The following is a 20,503-nucleotide window of genomic DNA, read 5'->3' on the forward strand; positions in this document are numbered from 1 at the left end:
GAAAGATGGAATACTTGTTACTTACCTAGGAACATATGAACATACGAACCCCTCACATAGTCTTCATCAGTAGCCAGTCCACGAGGATATCCTCTTGAATCTGTCTGCAAGCAAATAGAAACATTCACTCCCCACACGCGTCAATGGCAGAAAAGTTCCTGCTGGACGACTTCCGCCAATCAAACATTGCACATTCTGGGCCACCAGCACGTGACCTTGGTGACATAATCCGTGAACATCTTCCGCCAAAACATCTTGGAAGTCGCATCGTACCATTTCTAACATAGATTATTGCCCACCCGCGATACAACACCAAACCCACTACTTTCGAAAATGTCCGCACAAGCAGCAGCAAGAGTCGGCGCACAAGCAGCCAAGTCTGCAGCCAAATCTGCAGATGGCCATGTGCTTAACAAGGGCGCAAAAAGAGATCCTGAACTCTACGTGAGTGAAACTACAAAACGCATCTGGCTTTACCGTAGTCCTATTTGTTCTCCGCTTTAGACGCGCTCCGAACATTTGACTAATCTACTGTTTGCGCAGGTTCTGTTCGGTGTGATGGCCGGTGCCTTTGGTTTGGCCGGCTACTACTTCGGTGAGATTATTTTCTTCGTCCGGTACTGAGCACTCCAATTGACTTGTGCTATTAGGTGGTAAACCCACTTCAGCTACCTCGGAAGCTAAAGTAAACATCGCTCCTGGTACCATGCCATGGCAGACTGAGAGCTCCAAAGGCGATGCCGCCAGACAGGACTTCAAATACCAATACCACCCAGCCGGTGACCCAAGAAACCCACCCAAGGACGCACCTAGCGCATTGCACAGCGTTATCGTTCCCAACGTTAACTTGCCAAAGGTAAGATTCTTTCCCCCCATGCACCGGGCTCACAGAACACTGGGGATCGCATACGCCTGCTTATATACGTGTGCTATCGCCCGAGTCTGCTCGGTTTCTATTTGCACGATATCTATACTAACATACTGTCTCTAGGAGCTACACGAGAAATACAACAAGTGGGGCAAGGACGGATATTAGATTAGAGGGACAAACATAGGTGGTGGTGGGGTTGATTGCAAGACCAGACAGTTGTATATAAGCGGAAGAGGTTATTTGCTGCATTGAACTCTCATTGTTAGACCTGGGGACAACTTTCTGGTTTGCGTAATTGCTTAGATGGAACTCTCGTGAAATGTCAAAATCTTTCCACAGCAACTCGTTCGCAGACAACTAACCCATAATCCAATGTCCCATGCCTATGGATGATCAGTAAAATTCATGGTTGCGAAGATTGTTACAGCAAGCATTCACATCACTAGGGATACACCTGGGTGCAATATAAAGTTCAGCCTTACGACGAAGTTCCACCAAATGTTTTACTATAGCTCTGGCACAATGTGTAAGGATTTTCCAAAGTACTTCTTGATAGCTATGTATGTCCTGAAGCTGGTTGTGGTTTTCATAATAAAACGTATTCGTCTTATGGGAACTCATATGTTCGAAATTGGACAAATTGTAAGATTGGAAAGGCTGAGGCTGAAAATTTGATTAATTGATTGGTGAAGTTTATTAATAGAAAAGGCTACCCTCGCGTCACTCTAAACCATACCTGGCCCTTTCCAAAAAGTTCCCCCTTACGACTTCCTTCTCAATATCAACAGGCGACTTGTCCTCCAACCTCGATGCCGTACTTTTAATCCTGTGCCATTTATTTTTCTTTACATTCTTTCCGGCAACACAATCAATTCGAGCTTGCTGGTTTAATTCTTTGGGAGTTTGGGCTTTTAGAAGCTCGTTGGATCTATAGAGCTTCTCGATTTTCATCTGAAGTACACTATGGCACGTACTGGAAAATCCGTGCACGCGGATGTCACAAAGGGCTCGAGGAGCCCTTCGAGGCAACCTGTTACCAAGAAATCAACAGATTATACCTCTGAAGGCGTTAAAGATCAAGATGTCTTCCTCCTCCCTGGCTCTGACTTTCAGGCCATGATTGTCCTGACACTATTGGGTGCTGTCGTCAGACTTTTCCGCATCTACCAACCAAGCAGTGTGGTATTCGATGAAGTCCAGTAAGTTGTCATGGTGCAATTGGTTTTTACACCCTAGAATAAGCACTCACATTCATTATTATAGCTTTGGTGGTTTCGCCTCAAAATACATAAAGGGTAAATTCTTTATGGACGTACATCCTCCTTTGGCTAAACTATTGATTACACTTGCGGGATACTTGGCTGGATTTGATGGAGAATTCGACTTCAAAGATATCGGAAAGGATTATGTCGAACCAGGTGTACCATATGTTGCTATGCGATTATTACCCGCTATCTGCGGAATTCTCTTGGTTCCTACCATGTTCTTAACTCTCAAGGCCGCAGGTTGCAGAACCATGACAGCTGCGATGGGAGCTGGATTCATCATATTTGGTGAGTCAAATTCTGGAACATCTTGCTTTCAAGAGCTACGCTAACATCTCCAGAAAATGGATTACTTACCCAAGCACGTCTAATTCTCCTCGACTCTCCTCTCATGATCATGACAGCCATAACAGCACTTGCATTCACATCTTTCACAAATCAACATGAACAAGGACCTACGAAGGCATTTGGACTGAGCTGGTGGTTTTGGTTGGTTATGACGGGTTTTGGTTTGGGAGCCACCGCCAGTGTCAAATGGGTTGGACTTTTCACAATTGCTTGGGTCGGTAGTCTTACTGTGTTGCAACTTTGGGTTTTGCTTGGAGATGCAAAAACTGTCACACCGGTAAGCGCCCTTCAATCTCATCAAACCATTAAATATTGACAAGTATAGCGCATTTTCGCCAAGCACTTTGTAGCACGAATCTTTTGTCTTATTATCATTCCCCTTACATTCTACATGGCCATGTTTGGTATCCATTTCTTATGTCTGGTTAACCCAGGAGACGGTGATGGATTTATGAGTTCCGAGTTTCAAGCAACTCTTAACTCAAAGTCCATGCAAGATGTTCCCGTAGATGTTGCTTTTGGAAGTCGAGTTAGCATCAGACATCACAATACCCAAGGAGGATATTTACACTCCCACAATCTCATGTATCCAACTGGTAGTAAGCAACAGCAAATTACTTTATATCCCCACAAAGACGAGAACAATATCTGGCTTTTGGAGAACCAGACTCAACCACTTGATATCAACGGACAGCCAATCAATGGATCATTAGCTTGGGATGCTTTACCCGAAACAAAGCTTATTCAAGACGGTGATGTCCTCAAGCTATATCATCAACCTACACATCGTCGCCTCCACTCTCATGATGTTCGACCACCAGTCACCGAGGCCGACTGGCAGAACGAGGTGTCCGCTTATGGTTACGAAGGATTCGAAGGGGATGCTAACGATTTCTTCCGTGTCGAAATTATCAAGAAGATGTCTGACGGGGAATTGGCTAAGACTCGCTTACGAACAATTCAGACCAAGTTTAGGCTTGTTCATATTATGACTGGCTGTGTTCTGTTCTCACACAAAGTCAAGCTTCCTGAGTGGGCGTCAGAGCAGCAAGAAGTCACTTGCGCTAAGGGAGGAACTCTTCCCAACAGTATTTGGTATGTTGAGCAAAATGAACATCCTCAACTTGGAGCAGACGCGGAGAAAGTCAACTACAGGAATCCAGGTTTCTTTGGCAAATTCTGGGAGCTCAACAAAGTCATGTGGCACACAAATGCTGGTTTGGTCGAATCTCATGCTTGGGACTCCCGTCCAGATTCTTGGCCTATTCTCAAACGTGGTATTAATTTCTGGGGCAAAGACAATCGTCAAATCTATCTTATTGGTAACCCTGTAATTTGGTGGAGCTCGACACTGGCTGTTGTTATATTCGTCGCCTTTAAAGGACTTGCCGTTCTCCGTTGGCAAAGAGGATTCAGAGACTACGATAACCCAGTTTTCAAGCGATTCGACTATGAAATTGGAACATCCGTTCTTGGATGGGCTTTCCATTATTTCCCATTCTACCTGATGCAGCGTCAGCTTTTCCTTCACCACTACTTCCCCGCGCTTTATTTCGCTATCATCGCGTTGTGCCAGATCTTTGACTTTATCACTGCCCGTGTTCCTGGTATCGGTTTACGTGAGCGCCCTTTCATTGGAAGAATTGGCGCGATCATCTTCCTAACACTTAGCATGGTTGTTTTTGCTCTCTACTCTCCATTGGCATACGGCAATCCATGGACACAATCAGCCTGCAAACAAGTCAAAATTTTCGAAAAGTGGGACTGGGACTGCAATACCTTCTTGAACAATGTAAGTTCAATCTTATTTTAATTATGACTACATCTAGTTTATCACATTGAGAACAAACGCTAATTTTTTAGTACTCTGATTATGCAACTCAATATGTCAATGCGAATGCTGATGTCCACAAGACAGATTCGCCATTGATCCCAACTAATGCTGCTGAAATCCCAGCACAAGCTGGGGCTGGCGAGCAAAAACCTCTTGTAGAGCAAGAGAGCGTCTCAGGAGCACCCGAAGGGAAACCGGAAGGTTTGGTCTCTCCACCGCCAGCTGCCCCTGTCGCTAGTCATAGCATTGTTTCCCGCGAGGAGAAAGTTGAATATAGAGATCAAGACGGTAATATCCTTGATCCTGAGGCAGTAAAGTCTCTCGAAGGAAAGGTCAGCTTCAAGACCAGATATGAAACCAGAACTCGTATGGTAGATGCTCAAGGCAATGAGATTAACCCACCTGAGGAAGACGCAGTTGGAGTCGCACCACCTCATCCAGACGTTGAAGGCTCTGACCCTCAAACTGTCGGCAAAGCAGAGCCAGATGTTCAGGAAAAGCCCGTGGCACAACGTAACGTGCAAGCTGATGAGAGCAAGGAGCAGAGCATTGAGAAATCTGACGACGGAGCTGCTAAACCTGCTAGTGAAGGGAACGAGGCGACTGCAGCTTAGGGGTTTCATTTCTTTTGTCATGTCTAGAAATCACAGGAGACAGTACGGAAAATATTCGGCCCAATGGCCCTTGTAACATAGAACACATGTGACAGCAATTCTATTAATCTAAGATGAAAACATTGTGCACTACCTTCCAAAAAATGGTTGATATCGTGATCTTGTTTATAAACAAGGTTTAACGTGATTGAAATACGCTACTAGTACCAAATAATCTATGCATGCTGATATGTCAGGCCCATTTCTGCAAGAGCTAGATTGAAGGCACATTTCTAAGCATTGCGATTTTTGCAAGCTGACCAAGTTTTCGGATTTAACATCCTCAAACAGGAGAAAAGCTACATCAAACCAGGGGCCAATCCCACCTTCATGAATGGGGGGGGGGGTACTGAAGAGTATACGAATTGTCCTCTTTTATCATTGTTTCCACCAATTGGCAGAGGGAACGTAGAAGGAGATGGCTACACGGCAAGCGACGAGTATCATAGCAAACGAATTTCTATTTTTTGTTTTTTTTTGTCAATAGTTTCACGCGTACACAGACAATCTTGTGAAGGACAGGTCCGATACCGATAGATGGGAACACAAATGCCAAGTTATGGCTGGCTGTAGTGCCGCATTTAAGTTGATCTTGGTGTTTCTTCGGAGACTTTCAAAACCCAGCTGAACAAATACCGGCATCCCCGGACCCCGACTCTTGCTTGTGGCCTCCCCTGTACATAATCACACAGTAATTTCGCTCGCAACTTTATTTGTTTCTTCGGCAAAAGTGACTCGTGTAGCACTCAGGCACCTGGTAGTTATACGCACGTGTTACAAACTACAATGCACGATAACAGCCCAATGTACGTGCCGAGGGACTTTCTAGAATTTTGTTGGAGGCTGATGCTTGAAGGCTTCTCTAGTAATCTCTACCTACCTAGTACCACTTCACATGTAAACTCAAAATGGGCGGAATGCGGTGCATCCGTCACCTAGGAATGATTCAAGCGATTGAGCTAGCCGTGGAGTGATCGATCCGTACTATCGCGTTACTCGCGTAGAATCCGGTCCGTCTCATCGGTTGCGGTTATCCTCCATCTTCCACGTTGTTACAGTGCTGACAACAAACAGCCTACTTTGGAATCTGTCCACATCAAGTTTCTTCAACGATCGGGAATCTATCCCAATACGTATGGGAAAACATGTCGAGCTTCCTAATTCGGATTTTGAATTCGTACCCAGGTCATCTTACGCGTAAAAAGTTCTCCAGACTCACGAGCTTTTCGTTTTTGCTGTGGCACTTTCACACACGTGTGATTCCTTACTGGCTACAAAGCTCACGTTCGCACAACGTCGTGATTGCCCCTTGTCAATCTCAAATTGACCATTCATATAGTGCAAATGTCACTGCGTCAAAAATGTGCGATAGTAACCTCTATCTATTGGGGCGTTTGCCGTTCAATCCGCCAGCCTGCCGCCGATCCTATCTACACCGAGACTTGGGAGCTTGAAAGGTATTCTAGTGACCGTTTGGAAGACCCAAATTTGTATTTTTGTACACCCACTCATGAACAGACCAGATGTTGCACTAACCCCTCCCTTCCCCCAACTTTAATAAATTGGGCCATTCATAGAATGTGTCTATCTATCATCAAAAGCTAGGTCGATCATTCAGGTACAAATAAGCACACCTCCCTTCTGAATATCAGCCAATCTTCATGCAGTCGATCGATTGCTGATTGCTATTCACATCATATCCTATTTGGATTCGGTGTTTGAAGGAGGGCCCTTCTTTTATCCCCTTCCTTCTCTATTGCTTTCCGAATTTACCTTTCTGGGTTCCAATATATCAATCTACTTTTTCAAAACCAACATTCGATTTGTGATCTCAAAGCAACAATGGTTTGGTTAATATCCTCGTTGCTTGGGTTTTTGACGGGGAGTAGCGTAGTTAGCGCTTCCTACGCGCCCACTTCCGTGACATGCCCTTCAGGGGTATCACTTGTTAGACCTGCGGATGGTCTTTCAGACAATGAGGAATCCTACAGAGTATCGAGAAAAGCTGTTGCGGATGTTGCTTTGAAAACGGTACGGAATATCACTGTTCCTTTGATTCACCAAAGCCTTGACCCGGTTCCACTTGCAATGTTTTAGGCGAGAGGGGATGACGAGTCCCTATTTCCTTCTCTCAGCCGAAAATTAACCTTTGACTGATTCTATGTATAGTGGCTGGAGAAAACAAACTCGGGATTTGGTACCGGTGATTTGCCAACGGTATGTATATCTGTCTCAGGCTAATTTCTTCGGTAACTAATATTATCCAGATTGCGCTTACCAACAGTGGTGGGGGCTATCGATCTCTTCTATCGGTCAGTAATTTCCATTGAAAGACATCACTTGGAATTGCGGATTTCCATGCGTTGTCGAAATATTTCCCAGGCCACCTTTCCCAAGTAGTCCAATACTAACTATTCCAAAAGAGCGCCGGTGTAGTTCAAGGTCTTGATGGACGCGACAGTGATGTTTCCACAAGCGGTCTCTACCAAGCTATCACATACCAAGCAGGTCTTTCGGGTGGATCATGGTTCCTTTCATCTCTTGCCGGAAACAACTACCCAACAGTCTCGTGGTTACGAGATAATATCTGGGAAACGGCGTTTGCAGACTCTCTCTTCGCCCCTGAAGGATTACGATTCGTCGTAGCATACGCCAAAATTGTCGGAGAAATTCTTGAAAAAGATGCAGCAGGCTTCCACACCACTCTCACTGATCCATGGGGAAGACTTTTGAGCTATCAATTGCTCGCAAATGATGGTGAATCAACCACTTTCTCATCGGTCGCCACACTTTCCAATTTTACTTCACATGCCGTCCCATTTCCAATCATTACTAGTAGGGGAGCGAAGACATGGCTAGGCCAATGCGCACCCGGTCCCAATGCAACAATGTATGAGTTCTCTCCATATGAGTTTGGTTCCTGGGATGCCGACGTGTCTGCTTTCACGCCAACCGAATATCTTGGCACTACTCTGAAAAATGGTGTGGCAACTGGAAAATGTACCACGAATTACGATAACTTGGGCTATATCCTCGGAACTTCAAGTAGTCTGTTTAACGAGGCGTGTCTCAGCGTTCCAGCGCCTGTCAATGGTTCTTCGAATGCTTTTGAAGGCATTTCTGCATTTCTTGACGGCGTGCATGAGGTAACCACCGAAGATTTATATGCTATTTATAAAAATCCCTTTTACGAGTACGACTCACCCACAGGCGTGGTTAACTCTGCAAACGATGTTCCAGCTCAAGACACATTAAGTTTGGTCGATGGTGGAGAAGCCTTGCAAAACAACCCCATCTTCCCATTCCTGCAGCCAGCCAGAAATATATCTGCTATTATCGTAAATGACAACAGTGCAGACGATGCGACCAACTGGCCCAACGGATCCGAAATTCTTACCACATACGTACAGTCCCTGTCAGCCGGTCTCACGCGCATGCCAGTCATTCCTTCCGTCGAGACTTTTATCGCTGAGGGCTATAACAAGCGAGCCACATTTTTTGGTTGCGGTGATGCAAGCAAAATAACAATCGTTTATCTTCCAAATGCACAATACACATTCGCTAGCAACGTCTCGACTCTTCAGTTGATCTATCCAGCAGCTTCTTCCGCGGGAATCATTGCCAATGGTGTGGAAATTGCAACCCAGGGCAATGATGCCGAGTGGCCCACTTGTTTAGGTTGTGCGTTCATGGAGAAGACTGGACAAGCCCTTCCGAGTGAATGTACAGCTTGTTTCACAAAGTATTGTTATTACAGTTGAGATTGGTGATACCCTCATTGAGGTTGTGGTGTTAAGAAAGCTGGACTTTGAATATAGTATGTTGTTGGAGCGGCGTCGGAAAAGGGGAGGATGAATCACATTTGATATCTCTAAACTCGAAGCTATGTAGCTCGTTGTCGAGAGAGATATAGATCTTTGTAATATCTATCATTAATGAGATACTCATTCTGTCCACACTCCGATCGCTCTGTTGAGTATCGTCTTGCGGTCTTTCGTCTCAGTCTTCATTTTTCTTTGTTCTTTCCCCATTGCATTTCCTCGATAGCAACGTGAACTGTAACCATAATTCGTCTGAAAAAAGGAACTAGGCAGTGATCTACCGAAACTAATCAATGAATGCCGACAGAGCGTACGGATGTTGAAGTTCCTAACGTCGGAGGCTTCGTCGTCTCACCCCACCTTTGTCTCTCACACCTCAGTCTTACTCACTACGCCGGTACCTTCACGTCAGCATAAACTCCACCCCAACAATGTTGTACGTATGAGCTATCCCGTGATTCCAATTGCGAGCAACTTATAAATGCAAGACTATAGACGACACTCCCAAAACAATACATCTTAGTTTCTTTCATTCTCATTCATTAAATCACCATGCAATCAATCAACGGCCACAGCGCCGCATGCTGCAACATCCCACCGGTCGTTTCAAAAGGATACACTCCTAAAGGTACCTACGAAACCATCGGCGGACTTAAAACTTGTGCGTATCGCTCTAATTCAACAAGAACACATGACAGCTATTGACAATATCCTGAGATGTTTCTGGGTCGCCATCCGCGAAGAAAGCCATACTGGTCATCTACGATATCTTTGGATACTATCCACAAACCATTCAAGGTGCAGATATTCTAGCCCGGGGATCGGGGGAGGAATATCAAGTTTTCATGCCGGATTTCTTCGAAGGAGAACCGGCGAAGATTGAGTGGTGAGTGGACTTTGGTGTTTGCCTTTGTGGGAATAGGAATATTGATGCAATTCCTAGGTACCCGCCGGTGAATGATGAACAAATGAAAGCACTTATGGATTGGTTTGCTCCAAGGAAACCAGATATTGCAATTGAGAGGATTCCAAGTATCTTGAAGGATATTGAAGAGAAATATGGCGAGAAAAGTTGGGGTGCCGTGGGGGTATGTTTGTTTCTTCTTTCCTTGTCATCTCAGTATTTCCTTGATAGAATCAAGAACATGACTTAACGATATAGTACTGCTGGGGCGGAAAAGTCATCGCCATAACATCCGGTCCGAACAGTCCATGGAAAGTGTCAGCGCAACTGCATCCCGGTATGATGGACGTAGAAGACGCGGGGAAGGTTGCAATTCCCCACGCCGTGTTGGCATCGGAGGAAGAAAGGAAAGATATGGATGCTTATGGGAAAGAGTTGAAGGTGGAGAAATATGTTGAGACGTTTAAGGATCAGGTGCATGGATTTTTGAGCGCGAGAGCGGATTTGGAGGATGAGACGAAGAGGAGTGAATATGAGAGGGCTTATGGGGTTTTGGGGGAGTGGTTTGGAAAGTTTTTATGATTGTCGTCTGGTGTATATGTGTATTAGTCTAGTGAACAGACCGCGACTCGGAGCCTTATGTCCAAACAGTGATTTTTGCTTGGTACTAATTTTATACTTCGAATCTTCTTAAGAAACAGGCTTGAATAGGTTAAAAATTAAGTTGAGAAATTATGTATAGAAAAAAGCTTCTTGGTTCTTGCAAATTAATATAGAAAAGAGCAAGCTCACCGGGAGTCACATCAATGGAAAACGGCCGTGCACTAGCGCCATTCTAAAATCCTCAGTCCCTCCATTGTGTATCAGTCCACCACTCCAAAATCGCAAGAACGAGCAATTTGGTCAGCGGATACCTCTCGATATATCAAACCAACCCCAAAATTAATAAGATGATACCCTCGACAATGTTTCTCCGCACAGCGCGCATGGTTTTCCCGGCTTTTGCACGAGTCCAAAGTACACAATTGGCTGGCGCAAGATGTTTTGCTTCGATGCAGATGGCGAAGAGACCAACATTGGCTTTGATGGAGAGGGTAAAGGAGAGTGCGAGTTTGAGCGCAAGTGGAAAGGGTGCAGAACAGGTTAGGGGCATGAAGGTTAGAAGTTCGGTGAAGAAGTTGTGTGAGGGGTGCAAGGTATGTTTTGTGTTTATTTCTGGGGGAAGAGGTTTTGGGTTTGTGCGGGGATCGAGAGGGGTGAGATCGAACAGCACAGTGAAGAAAGGGCTTGGAGGACATTTTTTGGACTGCGACTATGAGGGACCAGATATGTGATGTGAATGCTAACACGGTAACATTACAGAGCGTCAGAAGAAAGGGTGGAAAATCGGGGAAGGGACATGTTTATATCATTTGCTCGTTGAATCCTAAGCACAAGCAGAGGCAAGGAAAATAGATGATTGAATTCATTCGGGATACGATATACCAGGTTGGAGAGCAGAGAACGAGAGACTTCAATCGAATGAGTTGCGGAATTGCGGGTTGCGCACAACCATGAGGATCTTGAGCTTTTGATGAAAAAGCCATGAGGAGTGAGATGTACGATACGTGTATCTCTCTGTATGAAGAGTGCGCACTAGACACTGGGTATGGCGTTGAGGGAAATAGTAGATATATTGGCAGAGCAAAGAATCACCTCCGCACATACACGATCAGAAAAGAATACAAACAGATAAAATCCAGAAGCCGGGCAAATGAACACAAAGGGCCTTTTGAGGATTTATGTGCTTCTTTTCACCCATAATACAAGTCTGCCTACGCCATCTACAAACCTCAATGATTATTTTCCAATGTCCCCCATACTCCATAACCACTCCATACCAATGCATATATATATCCAGCCTTTTCCCCACCATAAACCACTTTCCCACAACCCAGATATCACATCATATCCCAGTAATATACCTTTCCATTCCCTCCCACTGTGTTTTACCTGTACCAATTAAGTACTTGATTTGGCTCTACGTCCCCATGCATGTGTTAGCTTCCATTGCCACTTCACACTAACTCCTACCCTCCGATTTTCCCAATATGAAGACTCAAACCCTCGCCCAACCAAACAAAAAGAAACCAAACCCACCAGATCCGTCACTCCTCTATTCCTCTCGAAATCGTCCCTCACAAACCTCCTCGTCTCTTCCCTAGACCCCGCATCGGGAATCCGTCGACAATCCCGGAGAATACGTCTATAGAGTGAGATAGCTTTGGATCGCTGGAGAAACTATCTTTCCATTAAACTTTACTCTTTTCCAAATATCTATATATGGAAATAGGACATACATGATCCAGTGACACGGTAGGACCGAGTTTACTCGATGGCCGCCGGGGTTTGGCGGATGAGTGGGCACGGGTTGTGGGAGTGATGTTGCTGATACGAAGACAGGTTCGTAACGGGGGAGTGCGCATGTTGTATGGACCTACAAACGCAACGGTATTTGGAGAGAGATCCTAGGAGAACCCGGGGTTGAGATATAAATTTGTGGAAGGAAAGGATGATCGTTAGATGAAGATGGATGGGGAGATGGTGGTGGGGCGGGGCGGGATTTCGCGTCGCGGGGCTCATTGTCTAGGACTTCTAGACGCGTTTCCTGGATAGCGAGATGAGAAACGATTTTATCACGTAGAGAAATTAGATTCTAATGGGATTTTAATTCTTGATCATAGTCCCAGGAGTATCAGAATTGTCAAATTTTCGAATATTAGAAAAGATCGAAAAATGACATCTTCAGATTCCATCGCAATCGCATGCGCGAAATCTCTCGAGGACTTTGAACGTGATTACATGCCTCCTCGGTATATTTCCCCCCTTTCTTTGTTATTCTGCTTATCTGGTTGAGTTTGGAAATCGCTAACGCCTGGTAGATCTTCATATGCTCTTTACAACACTTCACCTCAGTCTGAAGATGTGGCGGTCAAATCTTATAAATTGGGTTTGTATAAACCTGGTACGCTCTGTTCGCAGGATTTAACGGCTTGTTTGGAGTTGGTGGAGGTGACGTCGGGGAAGCATTATAGGGAGAGTAGACAGGGGTGGAGTGGGAGGAGGAAGAGGAGCGAAATGGAGTTGTGGGATTTGAGGTATTTGGTTGTGAGGGAGGTGGGTCTTGGGATTGGAGAGGGAGAGGGAGAGGGAGAGTGGGAGGATGATGAGGATGCGGAGGGAGTGGGAAATCGTGGAGGTTCCGAAAAAGCGGGAGAGGAGATAATTGTGGAAGAGCGTGGAGAGGAAGGAGAAGGAGAAGGAGAAGGAGAAGGGGAGATCAAGGGGTTTATGAGTTTTATGCCTACGTTTGAGGATGGCATCAAAGTGGTCTATCTTTATGAGATACATCTAATGGATGAACTACGCGGGTTCGTCTCGTTCCTTGCTATGCAAAATTTCTCCAATCGCCCTCTATCATGCCTCCATTCAAGAAGATACTAACGCCCGCCAAAGCACAGGTCTAGGCACCCATCTAATGTCCCTCCTTGCTAGCATTGCGCGCGCAATTCCCGGCGTCGAAAAAACAATGTTAACATGCTTTACGGCTAATGAGGCGGCGTTGAAGTTTTACAAGAAGCTTGGATATGAGAAGGATGAGTATAGTCCGGAACCGAAGAGGTTGAAGGGGGGGAAGGTGCTAGAAAATGATTATGTTATTTTGAGTAAGAGGGTTGAGAGGACGGGGGATGAGAGGGTGGGGGATGAGGAAGATAGTAAAGAGGTGGGGGTTGGGAAGGGGAAGAGGAAGAGGAGGGTTTGAACGAGGGTGGGAAAGGTTGCTGGAGAGGGGAGAGGAGTGTATGTGTTATGGCGTTTGGGATACTAGTCTGGGATGGGAATTGATACCAAGAAGAAAAGCGTGCTAGTGATTGCGCATTATTAAATTTACCTTCAGCGTTGAGAGAATCAGTAATAGAGTCAGATGAGTACCATCGTGCTTCTCCATAAGTGTTTCCATTCCAAATATCACCCTTTCACCATACAAATTTCGACTGCTCGTCTATAGTAAAACAGAAAGACTGGGACACCGAAAATGGATACTCTTTCAATAGTCGACATCAAATCAGACACGATTGATATTTCGAACCAAAAGTTGAACATGGAAACTGATGGATATCATTATAAAGTGTTTTATTAATATGAACGTTTTTCATGTATGATTCCATTTGAGTGGTTTGGTGTCCTAGTTTCTCTCGCCCCCTCTCGCCCTCTGTCATCAATCGGTTTGTGCCATTGCCATTGGTTCCGTCCTCTGATACCCCTGTGAAAAAACATCACTACCCTGATTCCTCATGATGACCTCCTTCTCCTGTTGCATCAGAACACAGCAATGACAACACCAACTCAAAGCTATATCTTTAACTTCTCCCTCTCCTGCTTTTCCAATCCCATATTCCGTTCGAATTTGGCGACGTTGAAGAGTGGTGAATATGGCTCCTAGACCACACCATTGAGCCCCCGCCCATATAAAACACTATCAGAAGTCAGCTTGTGTGAAACTAACCATTTGTCAGATAACGACATACGTCATTATTAAATCGTGAATATCCCATGAGATTGGGATCTTTGTTGAGGCGATGCTGAGTCTTGCCATAAACAAAACATGGACAGAAGAACGCTTTGAGACCTGATGATTCGAGAGCATTAGTTTGGCTGGAATAGTCAAAAGTGTGGGATTGGGGGTTAAGTACAAAGTGAGCTTGGGGAGAAGCAATTCCAGATACTATTTGACCATTCTGACTGTTCAACGACATTAGGGCTAGAATAGCTTGATGGTGGCGGTTGCTCCTGGGGCTGTTGATCTTGCGGAATGGCAAGTGGTTGTTGTTCCATTGTCGGCTCCAGTTGTATGATTTTCTCTGCCATTGTGTTTGAAGGTATAGGTGCTTTGGAAGAAAGTACTTGAATCCCACTGGGAAATATTGTGAGGAAATATTGGGCAAAAAATACAGAAACTCAAATAAAGAAGTCTAATCAGAAGTGTTTGCGTCGACGATGGTAGGAAATGCAGGTGACCTAAGTGCTGAAAACGAAATGAAATATATAATGCGATTTAGATCGGCCATATGTGAACACACCAAAATCTCAACGTTTTCTTGGCAAGATTAGGATGTCTTAGAAAGTTGAGAATGTGGCGCCGCCTTTTTCGTTTGAGACTAAATATTCCTTACGAAAACGTGAGACCTGGCCGTTCAGATGCCGTCGCTTTTGGGTAGCACCTCAAAGAACGAGGTATTCATGCGTAATAGGTTCGCGCCAAGCGGATGAGGGTCACTATGATTGTCACAGCACCAAATCCGACATCATCGACGGCCTTTCCCTCCTCGCGAAGTCCCAAGAATCTCGAACTTTCGAATTGTTGGACTAGAGATCTAGGGAAATTGCCCTTCCTTTGGGGGGTAGCCCAGGGTACTGTCAATGGCAGTCTCTTGTCAGTCTAGATGTGGTGCTACAGTAACTTTAACTTCAATACACTTCTGTCTCGGTATTGACATGACTAAAGCCATAGTGAAGAGGTGTGCAGAGCAAAACAGTGAGGGTAAGCTCCATATGGACAACATAAACCACACCAGAATGGTTTTGTTAGAGATGTATTTGAATATCTCAACTGACTTGGAACATCCAACGTGTTCGAATCTCTAATCTAACTTAGAAGATGGAAAAGGATTCAATTGTTGGATTCGAGTTGGAACATTGAACGCATTTGATTATCAAATTTGGATTAAAACATTGAATATAAGGTTTTGCTTAATTAGTGTGCAATTTACTTCGTCCGTCGGCGCGTGAGTAGGGAGGTGAGGTGGTCTGGTGGGCTCGTAGGGTAGCCGACACCAACCCAAAGTCACGAAAATTCTGCCATCGATTGGACCCTGACCGCCTTGGGGAGTTTTCTTGACAGAACCCTTCAATTCATGTTCAATTCATCCTCGATTGCATTCATTTGTGTTGTAAGACGCAGCTTCTCTCCAAAAAGGAAGGCATTACTCAATTGTAACACCCAGGACACGGAAGTTCGATGCGGGCAATGGCGGAGAGATCCAAATGTGATTCATTGTCGAATCATACGCCGAACCTCATTCTGCATGTGCAGGGAATGCCTTCAAGTGACCTACTTTGTTTGCTTTGGAATGATACGACGAGTACTTCGTATTGATTGAATGGAGAATGATCAAGTCAAGCGTCTTGGTACCATTCATCCAGATTTGTTAGCTAATATGGAAGATATGCTATGTTATACAAGATCCCCTCATCAATTTCTGACTTCCAAAAACACATCTCTTCATAACTTCTTCGTTGCCTTGGCAAGAACTTGGAATCCTTTCATCATCATTCTTTCAAACTCTCAAGATGGGTGACATTGGTCAAGATGCCAAGAACATTGTTATCATAGGTACCTGCAGTTGGTCCTTTTCAGGTCTCTTTCTAATGTGAAGTAGGCGGTGGTATTATTGGCGTTTCTACAGCTTACTGGCTAACTCAACACCGGCTGTACGATCCATCGATTCATAGCATTGCAATTCTAGAAGCTGCAGAAATAGCCGGGGGATCTTCTGGAAAAGCTGGAGGTTAGTGATACAGGATGTGAACTCCATGCACGAAAGTGCAATGGTCCCCGGGAACTTGGATCACATTTCGAACTATGTTCTAAATCCAATCAGGCTTATTAGCATCATGGGCAACACCTTCTTGTCTCGCTCCTCTTAGTTTCAAACTACACACCGAACTCGCTGAAAAGTATAAGGGGAGTTTATGTTGGGGTTATCGCCGTGTTCACTGTGCTGATGCGGCCTTTGATACACGGAGCAATACTTCAGCGAATGAAAGTATCGATCGCTTTGAAATATTGAAATGGATCAATAGGTCTGGCGTCAAAGAATTCTCCGAGATTGGCAAACCAGACAACACGGCTCAAGTTCATCCAGAATCCCTCACCAACTATCTTTTGATCCTCGCCCAGGCTAAAGGTGTAAAGGTTATCATAGCACCTGCTACATCGATTAATTACTCGTCGAACAACAAAGCAGTCCGTTCCGTCGAGTATAGTGAGCATGGAATTAAGAGGCAAATTCGTGCAACTGAAATAATCATCGCAGCTGGTCCCTGGTCATCTAAATTGCTTCCCCGTATTCCAGTATATGGCGTTAGGAGCCATAGTATCTTGATGAGGCCTTCAAAATCACTAAGTCCTTACGTTTTGTTCCCAGTCTTTGACCCGCCAATCTCGAAGAAATCCCCAGAGTATAAGGAGAAAGACTCAATGCAATGGAAGGACAAGGAAACCATCATAGATAATATAGAGATTTACCCTCGTCCCGGCCCACCATTTGACGCCGAAGAGATTGTTTACATTTGTGGCCCCAGCGACTATCCACCACTACCAGAAAGCACAAATGAAGTTCTAGTGGACTCAAATATGATTGCGGGCATACGAAACGCAGCATCGACAATTTCCCCAGAAATTAAAAACGGTGAATTCGTGCTAGGCCAAGCATGCTTCAGGCCCCAAATTCAAAAACATGCAGAGGGAGAAGCGGTAGGCCCAATCGTGGGAGGTGCCCCAGGTGTAACAGGACTATGGGTAGCGACTGGACACGATGAGTGGGGAGTGCAAAATTCCCAAGGAACTGGAAAGATTCTTGCTGGAATGGTGATGAGGGATGAGCTCGAAGGTGTGGATGTAAAGGCTCTTGATCCTTGCAATTTCTTTGGGGAGTAAACATGGGGTATTGCTTAAAATTAGGTCCAAGTACGTGCTTGAAGGATTTCGTGTGGTATTTGAGTGCTTTCATTACGCGGTTTTGTTCGGGTGATGTGTACTCACTTGGACCATTGGGTGGTATTTTATATTGAGTTGATGTCTACCACAAGTTTCAAGAACGTTACGTTTAACATTCAAACAGAATTCGAATATTAGAAAGCTGTACATATATAGCCAATCGTTTGAGTCCTCACAAGGTGTGGACAACGCCCTACTATCTGTTGACTGCCAAAAGGAAAAAAGGTGGCAAAGAGCGGTCTAGAAGCACGAGTATTGCCTTGTTTTTTCAAACTTTATTGCATGCTATCTTTATGCAGACTTCATTCAGCCATCAATTGCAACCTCGGGCTGGACCCTACCAAGTTTCGAATCAATTTTCTGCGGTTTTGGATTGTCAAATATTCTCCATTCGGGCAAAGCATACTCGGCATCAAACGCAATTACCCAATTCATTCTGTACAATCGAGGTTCCTTCCGAAATATCCTCATCGACAAATAGCCCGTAGTTTTACGGCGCGTTATTCCGTTCAATGCGGTACATGCAAACGGCCGCTTTCTCCATATTTTTTTCGTCTCTAATAGGCGCCCAGATACCACACCAGCAAGGCTAGGTGCATGCGTTGGTTCCTGGGCCGCATTTCCTACATGAACGTACTATGCACACATGTCGTGCTTGCATAAAGCGCTTTCGCCCCGGAGATATTGACCTATTTGATGCTGCTCCTTGACTCTTTTGCTTCCTTGTTTGCATGCAAGAGATCAGGTATGCAAAAAGTAAATAAGGCAAGCAAAGCAGATGAAGTGTACATGTATGCGATGTTGCATTGCATGCTGTGAATACAGATGGCGGTTGTCGCGGCTTGTTGTGATTGTGTATACTTGTATATTGTGTGCTCAGCTTGTGACTGTTGTGTCTGTTTTGATAATTGAAATGTTACAATCCTAGCGTGTAGAACTTCGTTTACAGAATTGTCTTTAAGAGCCGTTGCGATACTGGGACACTTTATCAAAAGCTTAGAGTGATATTCAACGTGGAAAGCTGGGACAATGGAAATATCGAAACCCTCGAAATCTTTTCCAAACATCTCTGCCGAAGCTATCCATTCACCTGTCAAGTCTCCAGAACCTCCATCGTCAATCACGAATGACCCAGAAAAGGGGATTGTTGTAGCGCCGACACTATCGTGTCGAGCTCACTCGCCCTCTCTCAATCCTATCTTAACAATCATCTCCTCTTTCGCCCTTACCCTTTCAACCTGGGGTTTCTACAACAGCACTGGCATCCTTCTTTCACACCTATCCGTACATCTCCTCCCCAATACCCCACTCCCAATTCTCTCCCTCATTCCTGCTCTCAATATTCTCTTCACATTGCTTCTGTTCTTTCCCCTTGGTCCCATATACGATACTTATGGTCCTCTTCCTCTCCTAATCCCAGGATCTCTCATTTACATTTTCTCTCTGCTCCTCCTCTCCATTTGCTCTTCGCTGTTTCATTTTCTCTTGGTATACGGGGCTCTAAGCGCCATAGGCATGGCGCTTCTCTGTACAGTAGCGAACGCGATGTTAAATACCTTTGAAGGAACAGGCTACAGAGGACTAGCGACAGGCATTGCATTAGTGGGAAATCCGACCGGTGGAATCATCTTTACGTTTGTATTTCAAGCTGTGTTGGAAAGCTTGGAATGGGGCGATGCTATGAGAATCGTGGCTGGCAGTGTGGGAGTGCTGATTGCAGTGGGATTTTTGGCTTTCTTGCCTTTTGAGGGAATGCGGAAAGGGGGGACTCGGAGTGAGTATGGACACCGGGGGCAGGATGGAGATTACGATGCGAGTACGGCTTCTACCAATACGAGAAATGAAGCTCCGTGGTGGAAATTTTGGCATGAGAAAAAAGTCGAGGGAGATTGGAGTTTGTTACGCGATAGAAGGTTTCTCTGGTGTATGGCTGGTATCTCGCGTAAGTGCACCACGCACCTTCCTCTACATCTGCATTGATGCCTCTCCCCCATACGAACAACAATATATTGGCAAAAATCAACACAATTAACAACACCTCTATCCAGTCTTCGAATTCGTGCTCGTGGGCGCCATAGGTCTCCTCCCCACATACGCACTGCAACAGGGATTTTCAACCTCTGTTTCCTTCAACGTTGTCGCGATTATAAACGCGTTAGTCTCCCTCTTCTCCCAGCCCCCAAACCCTTCTCTACTCCCTCCAACCTCCTCCACATGCCACCCCCTCAGAAATGAGAAATCCCCACAACTAACTCCCAAACCCAGCGGTTCCATCCTCGGGCGTCTCCTCTCCGGCCCGCTCTCCGACCACCTCGGCCCCTACAATACCGTCCTCCTATGTCTAATCTTCATTTCGCTCCTCGCGAACTTTGCATTCTTCCTACCGACTTCTCTTCTCTCCCATAGCTCCTCTTCCACATCGCTCATCTTCTTCTACCTCTACGCATCCCTCTCTGGCCTCGGTTCCGGAGCCGTCATGAGCGCAGCCCCCCTTTGCATAGCTGCGCTGTGTCCTTCGCATGTGTATGCGAGGTGGTGGGGCGCTAGCCAGGTCGGAGTCGCTATTGCGTATGTTTCCCCCTTTCTCTTTCGTAATTTCCCCTCGCTTCAATACCCCTCCCATCTTGATTCACGAGAACAAAGCCAAATATTGACACTCTCCCAACATAGATGTTTTCTCAGTGTCCCTCTCGCTTCCATCATACTCTCCCGAGTAGCTCCTTCCCTGTTCATTTCCTTTTTCGGGTTTGTCATATTTCTATCAGGTCTAGCTTTTGCGCTTGCAAGATGGGAGGTATTGGGGCGTGGGTGGATGTGGAAGATCAGGGTTTGATTGATGGATGTGAAGAAATCAAAGGAGAGAAACAAATGAGGGAAGCGAGGATACAATGATACATATCAAACATGTGATTTTCTGATATATCGGGGTAGGCAAAGAAAAGTGAAGAGAATCATACATCAGACTCCCATGGTAATAGAAAGGCATCA

The 20,503-nt window shown here is 45.2% G+C and overlaps 10 protein-coding genes across 11 annotated transcripts; 8 read left to right on the top strand and 2 right to left on the bottom strand.

The window, feature by feature from the left end:
* The first annotated feature begins 257 nt into the window (after nucleotides 1-257).
* On the top strand, nucleotides 258-1,368 carry BCIN_01g02300 (hypothetical protein). The gene is made up of 4 exons (XM_001548467.2): nucleotides 258-444; nucleotides 544-595; nucleotides 651-856; nucleotides 992-1,368. Exons 1-4 carry the CDS (start codon nucleotides 334-336, stop codon nucleotides 1,034-1,036), a joined length of 414 nt encoding a protein of 137 aa, XP_001548517.1. The 5' UTR covers nucleotides 258-333; the 3' UTR covers nucleotides 1,037-1,368.
* A 256-nt stretch (nucleotides 1,369-1,624) lies between these two features.
* Nucleotides 1,625-5,061, top strand: Bcpmt1. The gene is made up of 5 exons (XM_001548468.2): nucleotides 1,625-2,070; nucleotides 2,135-2,424; nucleotides 2,478-2,761; nucleotides 2,810-4,276; nucleotides 4,348-5,061. Exons 1-5 carry the CDS (start codon nucleotides 1,835-1,837, stop codon nucleotides 4,930-4,932), a joined length of 2,862 nt encoding a protein of 953 aa, XP_001548518.1. The 5' UTR covers nucleotides 1,625-1,834; the 3' UTR covers nucleotides 4,933-5,061.
* Nucleotides 5,062-6,053: 992 nt separating this feature from the next.
* BCIN_01g02320 (hypothetical protein) lies at nucleotides 6,054-8,929 on the top strand. The gene is made up of 4 exons (XM_001548469.2): nucleotides 6,054-7,002; nucleotides 7,141-7,188; nucleotides 7,239-7,283; nucleotides 7,395-8,929. The coding sequence occupies exons 1-4, from the start codon at nucleotides 6,814-6,816 to the stop codon at nucleotides 8,730-8,732; spliced, it is 1,620 nt and encodes a 539-aa protein (XP_001548519.1). The 5' UTR covers nucleotides 6,054-6,813; the 3' UTR covers nucleotides 8,733-8,929.
* A 259-nt stretch (nucleotides 8,930-9,188) lies between these two features.
* BCIN_01g02330 (hypothetical protein) lies at nucleotides 9,189-10,487 on the top strand. The gene is made up of 4 exons (XM_001548470.2): nucleotides 9,189-9,453; nucleotides 9,510-9,678; nucleotides 9,736-9,880; nucleotides 9,955-10,487. The coding sequence occupies exons 1-4, from the start codon at nucleotides 9,345-9,347 to the stop codon at nucleotides 10,276-10,278; spliced, it is 747 nt and encodes a 248-aa protein (XP_001548520.1). The 5' UTR covers nucleotides 9,189-9,344; the 3' UTR covers nucleotides 10,279-10,487.
* Nucleotides 10,488-10,554: 67 nt separating this feature from the next.
* BCIN_01g02340 (hypothetical protein) lies at nucleotides 10,555-11,458 on the top strand. Its single transcript, XM_001548471.2, has 2 exons — nucleotides 10,555-10,892; nucleotides 11,059-11,458. The coding sequence occupies exons 1-2, from the start codon at nucleotides 10,647-10,649 to the stop codon at nucleotides 11,149-11,151; spliced, it is 339 nt and encodes a 112-aa protein (XP_001548521.2). The 5' UTR covers nucleotides 10,555-10,646; the 3' UTR covers nucleotides 11,152-11,458.
* Nucleotides 11,459-11,478: 20 nt separating this feature from the next.
* Nucleotides 11,479-12,253, bottom strand: BCIN_01g02350 (hypothetical protein). The gene is made up of 3 exons (XM_024690301.1): nucleotides 12,036-12,253; nucleotides 11,836-11,976; nucleotides 11,479-11,716 (listed from the first exon to the last, which is right to left on the bottom strand). Exons 1-3 carry the CDS (start codon nucleotides 12,159-12,161, stop codon nucleotides 11,642-11,644), a joined length of 342 nt encoding a protein of 113 aa, XP_024546069.1. The 5' UTR covers nucleotides 12,162-12,253; the 3' UTR covers nucleotides 11,479-11,641.
* A 92-nt stretch (nucleotides 12,254-12,345) lies between these two features.
* Nucleotides 12,346-13,670, top strand: BCIN_01g02360 (hypothetical protein). Its single transcript, XM_001548473.2, has 3 exons — nucleotides 12,346-12,548; nucleotides 12,618-13,106; nucleotides 13,192-13,670. Exons 1-3 carry the CDS (start codon nucleotides 12,472-12,474, stop codon nucleotides 13,496-13,498), a joined length of 873 nt encoding a protein of 290 aa, XP_001548523.1. The 5' UTR covers nucleotides 12,346-12,471; the 3' UTR covers nucleotides 13,499-13,670.
* Nucleotides 13,671-13,787: 117 nt separating this feature from the next.
* BCIN_01g02370 (hypothetical protein) lies at nucleotides 13,788-14,755 on the bottom strand. Its single transcript, XM_024690302.1, has 3 exons — nucleotides 14,430-14,755; nucleotides 14,265-14,365; nucleotides 13,788-14,212 (listed from the first exon to the last, which is right to left on the bottom strand). Exons 1-3 carry the CDS (start codon nucleotides 14,602-14,604, stop codon nucleotides 13,955-13,957), a joined length of 534 nt encoding a protein of 177 aa, XP_024546070.1. The 5' UTR covers nucleotides 14,605-14,755; the 3' UTR covers nucleotides 13,788-13,954.
* A 1,242-nt stretch (nucleotides 14,756-15,997) lies between these two features.
* On the top strand, nucleotides 15,998-17,728 carry BCIN_01g02380 (hypothetical protein). Its single transcript, XM_024690303.1, has 3 exons — nucleotides 15,998-16,129; nucleotides 16,176-16,304; nucleotides 16,398-17,728. The coding sequence occupies exons 1-3, from the start codon at nucleotides 16,087-16,089 to the stop codon at nucleotides 17,453-17,455; spliced, it is 1,230 nt and encodes a 409-aa protein (XP_024546071.1). The 5' UTR covers nucleotides 15,998-16,086; the 3' UTR covers nucleotides 17,456-17,728.
* A 714-nt stretch (nucleotides 17,729-18,442) lies between these two features.
* Nucleotides 18,443-20,503, top strand: BCIN_01g02390 (hypothetical protein). 2 transcript variants are annotated; one of them, XM_024690304.1, is made up of 4 exons: nucleotides 18,443-19,457; nucleotides 19,564-19,669; nucleotides 19,781-20,083; nucleotides 20,186-20,503. In XM_024690304.1, the coding sequence occupies exons 1-4, from the start codon at nucleotides 18,545-18,547 to the stop codon at nucleotides 20,346-20,348; spliced, it is 1,485 nt and encodes a 494-aa protein (XP_024546072.1). In that variant the 5' UTR covers nucleotides 18,443-18,544; the 3' UTR covers nucleotides 20,349-20,503. The 2 variants fall into 2 exon arrangements, with proteins under 2 accessions (XP_024546072.1, XP_024546073.1); XM_024690305.1 differs by having other exon boundaries at nucleotides 19,781-20,503.

The sequence above is a fragment of the Botrytis cinerea genome, chromosome 1, assembly GCF_000143535.2.
Source record: "Botrytis cinerea B05.10 chromosome 1, complete sequence".
In the NCBI taxonomy this organism is placed as follows: Eukaryota; Fungi; Ascomycota; class Leotiomycetes; order Helotiales; family Sclerotiniaceae; genus Botrytis; species Botrytis cinerea.